This window comes from Blennius ocellaris (assembly GCF_963422515.1).
Source record: "Blennius ocellaris genome assembly, chromosome: 16".
NCBI classification, from domain to species: Eukaryota; Metazoa; Chordata; class Actinopteri; order Blenniiformes; family Blenniidae; genus Blennius; species Blennius ocellaris.
Genome location: NC_137665.1, coordinates 6,513,208 through 6,521,593, shown reverse-complemented (window position 1 = coordinate 6,521,593; position 8,386 = coordinate 6,513,208). Strand labels below are relative to the sequence as shown.

General features: G+C 40.9%; 2 protein-coding genes across 2 annotated transcripts in view; both read right to left on the bottom strand.

Annotated features, from left to right (window-relative positions):
* Positions 1-2,990: 2,990 nt before the first annotated feature.
* Positions 2,991-5,743, bottom strand: pam16 (presequence translocase associated motor 16). The gene is made up of 5 exons (XM_080511388.1): positions 5,650-5,743; positions 5,239-5,323; positions 3,964-4,100; positions 3,522-3,587; positions 2,991-3,169 (listed from the first exon to the last, which is right to left on the bottom strand). Exons 1-5 carry the CDS (start codon positions 5,650-5,652, stop codon positions 3,083-3,085), a joined length of 378 nt encoding a protein of 125 aa, XP_080367514.1. The 5' UTR covers positions 5,653-5,743; the 3' UTR covers positions 2,991-3,082.
* An 888-nt stretch (positions 5,744-6,631) lies between these two features.
* Positions 6,632-8,386, bottom strand: part of coro7 (coronin 7) — a 97,782-nt gene continuing 96,027 nt past the window's right edge. The window contains exon 28 of the mRNA XM_080511386.1: positions 6,632-8,334. Coding sequence (XP_080367512.1) covers positions 8,326-8,334 — 9 coding nt within the window. The 3' untranslated portion in view covers positions 6,632-8,325. The remainder of the gene's footprint in view (positions 8,335-8,386) is intronic.

Sequence of the window (8,386 nt, the reverse complement as noted above, 5' to 3'; positions counted from 1 at the left end):
GGGTGTTGGCATTGTGTGCCACAGAGGGAGGAGTGATGCACTCGATGCCACATACAGCTGGACTGACTACAAAGCCACACTATTACAAACTGCCTCATTTTCCTCTGTCCAAAGTAGCAAAAAAAAAAAATAGAGATGAAAAAGAAATTCATGAAAGTTCTGGGAAACTTCTCACGGTTCGATTAAGCAGTCAACATGCACTTAACACAACTATGTTCCTTAAATGTTTTATGAAATGCTACAAGCGGAACGCGGTTCGTTATGACATAGTTTGCTCCTATTCCATTTTGTTCTCGCTCAGTAATCGACAATGTGACAGTGACTGTGTCCACCGGCGAGCGGTCGAGGAGCGTCACAACACAAGGAACATTCCCTCAAGAGACTGACTCATACTACTCTCCTCTCTCTCCACTCCTCCATCTGCTTTCGTTGGGTGTCAAAAACATTTTTTCTTCTCCGTCGCTTCTTCCCGGAGGTGAAATATTCAGTTGTTGCTGTTTTGTGGGGGGGGTTTTTTGTCATTTTTTTTGTGCTGTTGTTCAGACGAGACATTGTTTTCTGATGTCGAAGTTGCTTCTTGCTGCTCTGCACTCAGCTTTCTGCTGTCGAGGATGAGTCGTCGGATGGGGCGGAGGAAAGGAAGAGAGGGCTAGAGATGGGCTTGGCTTGTGAAAGCAGTGGTTCCAAGCTGACCTTGAAGAGTGTGCACTTTTACAAACTTAAATTCGGGCCCCTTCAGTTCTGGACGTGTGGCCAGTCTATCACAGGGAAAAACGGAGACAATCACACATTCTCAAAGTATCGACCATAAGTACTGTTGGGTAGATCGGAATACTATAGAGTTCAGCCATTGATCATCATCACTTCAACATTCTAGGTTTTTTGTCACAACGATCCACGAAAGTAGCCACATGTTAACTTGTGTTTTATGTTTGATATTGAATGAGGCCGCCCGTCCAGGACTGCCAAACCCAAACAAAACAACGTGATGAGAAGAAAATGTTCAGATTTCTTTTGACAATAAGTCAAAAGTACAGATGGCTTCACTTTTACGGTGTCACAAGCCAACACGTTTGGAACCACTGCTATAGAAGGGAAGCATGTTTCTGTGCGGGGATCCGATGGATTCATTGACATTACGGTTGCAAGACAATCACGCCAGGTTTACAACTCGGAGACGGTACGGGCTTCAGTGTACGAACTCTGTCACATTTAAACTTTAATATTCAAAAGGGCACACGGATAACTGTGAAATGGCGGGTTGCACAGAGTGTGAGCAAAAAAAAGAAGAAAAAAAAGAGAAGAGGCATTGGCTAGATAAATAGATGAATGGACAGGGGACAGGGAGGAGATGGGAGGTGAGGCTGTGTGCCAGTGGAGGAAAAGAGGCTGAGGATTGCTGCGTTGTGCAGCCGCCCTCCATCTGGCCACCTCCCCGCCAATCGGCCCTCACAGCTCTGAAGTCGGTGGCTGTGCTGTGCCCAGTGTGGCAGCCGCTCACAAGCATACCAGCCTGCAGAAAACTAGGCCACTGAACTCTGTCTGCCCTCTGGATCTTTTTTTTTTTTTTTTTTTTAGATTAAACCCAAAAGGCTCAGCTCCCCCACGGCAAAGCTTTTTTAGCAGAAGTGGGCAGTCTAACAAGCCATATTCACTGTAAATAATCCCACAATTTACCGATTCCCCGTGTGAGGCGGTGCCGTCAGGCTGCCCGCAGCACCACGAGGACTCGCAGCAGAGATGCAGATCCTACCTTTGTTTCTGCCTCAGTAATTCTGAGTCTTTATTATCTCAGACAAGACCCTCCTCCTCTTCATCATCGTCCCCACACACATACATCAGCAGCCCTGTCTCTGGGTTCAGGTTGGGTACTGAAACGAATCCCTCGCTGTGAGTGGACAAGCCCGCAATGTGATGTCATCAGAAACAGGTGTTAAGTAGGCTAGACACGGTTTCCATGGCAACAGTGGAACCCATAGATGTGGCGGCTCTCCTCTTCTTTCTCCTTCCCTCCCTCCCTCCCTCCCGCCCACCCCGAATGTCTGTCTCTCCTCTGCTGGTCGAAGCCAGGGACAGAGACTCGGTGTGGCGGCAGAAATCTGAGCAACATGACACGGATCCTCGCAGGGTCCACATTGTTTTCAATATTAAATAAGCTGTTATGATCCATTAACCCTTTGAGCTCAGCCTGTAATAAACTGCACTTTCTCTTCCCCTTCATAGCATGTGGAGATATGGGGATGCCGTCTCATCACTTCTTGGTGTAGAGCATTATTCGTTTTGTTGTTTTGGGGAGAAAAAACAAACAAACAAACAAAAAAACATCCTCAGTCGCTAAATTGTCAGAATATTAAGTCTTACTTTTTCACGACAAAAAAAAAGTGGTACGGGCTCCTGGAGATTTTTTTTTTAAAAGTTAGCCTCACTTCACATTAAGGAAAAGTGGAGTTCAAATCCAGGGGCACAGGAATCGTCAGCTCGTTGAGTCAGTGTCATTTATAAAGGGGTGCCATTGACTGAAGTGCCACGGTGTTGCACAAAGGGTTAATGATGAGACTAAGGCCACGCAAGGCCTGTTCCAAGTTATGTTTTTGCACATTTGTGAGATATGTCAGTATTTTAATTTTTCCAAGTGCCTTTTTTATTATAGGTAAATATAGAAGTTATACACTATATGAGAAAATGATTATATGAAAATATATTTTTTCCTGGCATCATGTTCTGAGGTTGAACATGCAGAATTTTAGAGTTGTAAAAGTCTCCAATTGGTACAACATAGTGGTGTTCTCCTGTTTTAGAGGAATTTTATTACGATATTGATAACGTCAATGAAAACAAAAACAATGTTTAATAAAGTTGCATTTGATACGTGTGTTTTCATTTTGTCCCACATACAATCTCATATTAAGATAATATTTACTCAATGCGACAGCATGAGAATTTACATATAAAAAAAAAGATTAATTTAAAATAAAACTCCACAAAGTGAATTTGTAGAGAAAAAGGAAAGGACTTTTAATTGGGTTATAATTTACAGAGAACGGGGAGAGGAAAGAAAGGGCACGGAGGATCTCCTCTTCCTTCATGTTTCTGTTTTCTGCTGCGACGGCGGCTTTTCTTCCGACTGAATGCTAAGTTCTTCATCGAGGCGCTCTTTCGCCCGTACCACCTGGACAAGAACGAGAAAATCAAAGATGAAGAGAGACGGTTTGCAAGCTACAGCTGAGGGCTGCTCAGTTTTTACACTGAATGAAGAGAGTCTGAGGTCTTTATTAGCCAGGATCCTATGAGTCCGCCTGCTGGTGGGAGTGAGTTAGATGATGATGACTCAGTATTTGGTAAAAGCTATATTTTAGATTTTGGAAGGTGTATAGCTCTACATTTCAGGGAGGTTTTAATATCTCACGGAGAATCAATAAATATAATATATTTTGGAGGAAATCAAACACTGTCCAAATAGTGACAGCCTCCCTGTGCACGGTAAAACATAAATGAAACATGGAGAGATACGGTATACTCACTTTTGATTGAAGGTAAAATGAGCCGCCCACTGACTTGTCGTTCACTTTGAAAAGGTGCTCGTAGTTCTGAAAGAAAGGGTTGGCGTCAGCATTCGACCGAACGCGTTTGAGGGACAATCAGGACAGAAGCTGGGAGAATAACCCATTTAATTATGTCGATGCACATCCCCAGGTTTAACCTAAAGCGCTGCAATACCCTAATGGTTCCATTAATATGATCAGTCGTATAGTTACATCCTGTGAGAACAACCTGGATGCAGATTTGTAATCTCTTCAGAGGGATTTTCTGAGCTGGGTTGGTGCATATGTGTGATGAAGAGTGTAAGCAGTAAATTCTGTTACTTTTCACCAAGCTGTACATCGATGAATGGGAGAATTTCACCTTCTCAACATGCTGATTATGTTCACTGAGTGTCTGATGATAAGGAGAGTAACTTTGCACCTTCTCAATCTCTTCAGGCGTGAGTTTGGTCACGTTGAGTATTTGCTGGGCCTCCTGCAGGTTCATTCCGCTGATGCTGGAGGTGGCGGCCGACTGCATACCGGCGCTACCCCGGGCCCGGGCCGCTGCCTGACTGGCTGTGAGCGAAAACACAACCGAGGAATAAAAAAAAACAACATACTGTGATGCTTCAACCAATGTACCTTGAACTGCATGCAAGATTTCTTTTGGTAAATTGGTAGATAACTATAAAAATGCTGTCTGAATGTATACGTCTATGAAACCTTTTGATCGCCAAAACAAATATAATAATAACAATAATCATGATGAGTTTTTTTATTAGGTTTTTCAAAAATGTGTTCCAAACTCAATCGAAAATGTGATTGCAGGAATACTAAGGAGATATTCATGAGCCACGTGAGACCATTAGACTGGATCATAATTTACCTAATTTAAAACTCAACCTGAAACAGTTTTTAAGGGAAATCAGGCACAAAATATTTTTTTTAAGTTAAGTATTTTGTCCCTCAAGCCATTACACAAATATACATATACAAAAAAGAACCATTGGATCTATGGATTTTAGACACAAACTACTTTATTGAAATCTGACTGATCACACAGCATTGTCCATATAATGAAACAATCGGTTTCTAAGGAATTATTCTCACTCAGAGAGCACATAAATAGTCCGCCCCACCTCCATGATCAAGCCGGTATGATGCTAGACAGAGCTGACAAACAGTGTATTCAGAAATTCAAGTATTTGTGAATCCTGATTAGTAACAAGCACAAAAAAAAGCATCATGTGGGATCACCAGGGAGGGAAATGGATATATTAGCTCACTTCATTGTGTAGTGAACTAAGCTAAGTTTAAAAAGACTGTCTCCTCGTGACTGGATAAAGGCAATGTGTGGCTGTGGGGGTGTTGCAACTTTTAGGATTTTAGTTTGCATGTGTCAGCTGCAGGAACTGATCCTGGACACATCCTATCCATTTAATTATGTATCAATCATCTTACAAAGTCAACAACTGTTAACAACTGTCAATGATGTTTATGTTTACACACATAGTTCTAATGGGATTGAAAACATGTTACACTCCAGCGACATCTCTAATTGTGGGTTGGATTTACAATCATTGCTTTTAAATTCAAAATAGTGTGAAAGAAAGTGATGTGTGATAGGGACATTCTGAGTCTTTGACAACACAATTTAAGTAGGAGTAACACTGTAACTTGTGCAAAACAGCCCAGGCCTTGTTGGAGCTCTTACCTGCATATTCCTGTTGTAATGCTCGGGCAAATGCACGTCCCACCACCTGAGCTCCCATCACTATGATCTGCGCCAGATATTTAGCCTGCAAATATGGGGGAGAAAAACCAAAACACCTTGATACTGATGATCGCAGACGAGAGAAATAAGTGGAGGTCTGCTAACAGGATATACATCACAATGCAGCAACACCACCACCGTCATTACAGGCACGACTTCTTCACGTAACCATGTCTTATATACATTTGATTAAACTGACTTTACACTACATATCCGGTACAAAATGAGACATCCTCGTTACATAAATGCAGTAGGCGAAGCAGAATCCCGTTAATGTCTATAAAACGGCTCCTCGACAGTCACTGACAGAGCGGTGAGATTGAAAACTAACACCGTCAGACACAATCTTACCATTTTGAAATAAAATCCGGCTTTTCCGCAGACCGAACGAAGCTTCTGTTTTCTCACATGTACACTGAAGGTTACCAAGAGTTCAAAGGTCAAGGAAGCCTCAAACCAAAGAAGACTCAGAAAGGAGGGCGCTCAGGTTTATATCGCCCCCTGCAGGTGAGGAGGACGACGTGCAACCTGTCTTCTCCGTTAACTACTACAAGTTCTATTTACCGGAATTTTATTTTTAAGAGAAATTTATTGTTGAACTATATTGGACAGTTTTATCGTTTTTGTTGTACTGATTCTGGAAATCATTCAAATAAACTTACAGTAATTACAGTAACAAGAGTAAATGTAACTGGGGTCCAAAGCCCCTGTAATTCAGACATGAGACTATTGTCTCATCTGTAATTTTTTTAATTTTTTTTTTTTTTTTTTTAATTGTACACAGAAAATGTCTTTCTTTTTTTTTGAAAAAAATATCTTCAATCAAGTCACAATTCTTCTACTGCCATGACAAGTTAAAGATGAAATAAGCAAAAAAAAATGTTTTATTTAAATTTTAGATAGTATAATTAAAATACGTGGAAAATCTAGATGGATTCAAAGTCCAAGGAAAAGAGAGTACAGACAGGGAAGTGGGAAATGTGCCACTTCCTAAAGTAAAAATTTATTGTGAACGCAGCGATATATAAATCTTCCCACTGGGAAAGTTGGAAGATTTTGGAGAACTTTGGACGTGGACCTGATATCACTCAGCCTGGTGCAATTATTCAGCTTGGAAGTTGGAAAGCTACCAATTGGGAAAATCCCATTTCCAATTTAAGAGTGTGCACATGGCAACAAAAAACCGGCAACAGGTTTCCCCCGCAGATAAAGGCCAAAGAACGCACGGTCCTGGGGTGTTTATCTTGTATTCATTGGCCGTGTCGTCGCCATAGTGAATGAATCAAACAGAGAAAAGCAATATTGGATTGAAAAAGTTTTATTGTAAGACAATAATGAAAATCCACAAAGTGTTACTTAGATAAGACAATAAAAGAATTTACTCACAAAACCAAATGTTCTCAACACAATGAAAGGTAAGTTTATCCCATTCAAAAACAATCCCACGTTGTGACCATTTGGAGTCACAGACATACAGCAGTATATATCCCACACACCCTGATTACACTTGTGTTCAAAATGACACACACATCCATGCACAGCTGAATAAGCCGGTTCAGTTGGATCTGAGGCTGTAAACCAGCAGGATTAAGTCCAGATGATTGTTGATACTGATGTCGCCTGAAATAAAGACTACATGATGGAATGCACTGTAACTGATTGACACTGTTTTGATGTCGGATTAACATCACTACTACAAACTAAAGTTTAAAACTTGGTCATGAGAATGAGCTCATACAAGAGTCAGAAGATGAACATGGGTCATGTTAAAAGTTAAACTAAAGATAAAAATGAAATAACCCACTTTATTATAAAGGTCCCTGTCAAAGTATAAGGAGGTGATTTGGCTTCTGTGTTCAACAGCAGTTCATTATTTGGCTGTTTTCTCCTACTGATCAGATTTCAAAGAAATGGCAGAAGATTCAACAAAATCTGACAAACAAGGCAGTGACATGTAATTATGTTTAAACAACTTTTTTTTTTTTTTTTTAGGCAAATATGGCAAACAAAGAAAACGTTAACGTGGCAATACGGTGATTAAAAAACTCCAGTTCATGGCCAAACATGAACACTGGCGACCCTGTTGTATCCTCGGTGAGGTTTTTGCTGCTGAAGCTTGAGTGTGTTACAGTAACCGTCTGTGTGTGTGTGTGTGTGAGATTCACCTGGTCCGACAGGAAGACGAGTTTGTTGAATCAGCCGCACCAAGTCCACCGCCGACAGAATCGCAACGATCCTCATGTTGCATTTTCAAAAGACACATGGAGACTGAGCACACGCTCATGACTGGTCACTACAGAACGCCAACAGTCGTGCACCGTGGAAGTTAATGTGCAAACACACAACAACACTATACATCATCACTCATAATGTGCTTTTGTGACACTGAAACAGGCAGTCTGTTTTTTTGTGTGGTTTTTTTTTGGAAGATACGGACAACCCAGAGAGTATCATCATGCTTCAACAACGAGCACAGAAAACATCTAATTCACAAGGTGTTTGTCATCAATGTGTATCTGTGGCTGTTTGAGCCTCTGAGAATTAACCAGCAATGTTGCAAACAGTGGAGGTATTATTGCTGCGATCGCCTGACGGTTCAATCCATTTGAAGTGACCCCTGTATTATAATTTACCACATATATGGTAAATGTATTTCCCAAATATGTAGTTTCAGTATATCTACTGAGAGCTTGTATAATCTTATACAGTGAGATTATCGTCCAAGCATAGTAAAATGTGACATCATTGCTTTGTCTACCATACAATTACAGAACAATTACAAAATCAGATTATCTCAAACCGACAGATTAAAAAAAATCCACTTTTAAACTGGACAGTGTCATATTTGATTATCCAAACCTTAACAGATATTGTTATACATACAGTACTGAGTTTTCTTTTTTTTTTTTGTGACAAATTTCCCTAAAACTTGTTGACGTTCACGTTGTTCTGGAGGCTGAGATGTCGTCTGCGTGGCACACAAATCTATTGTCACTCCTCTTTGTGGTTGGCTGGGCGACGTCTCCTTCAGTCATCCTGGAGAACAGAAACATGAGCCGAACTGTGTCACAGAGCAATAGAAGAATAC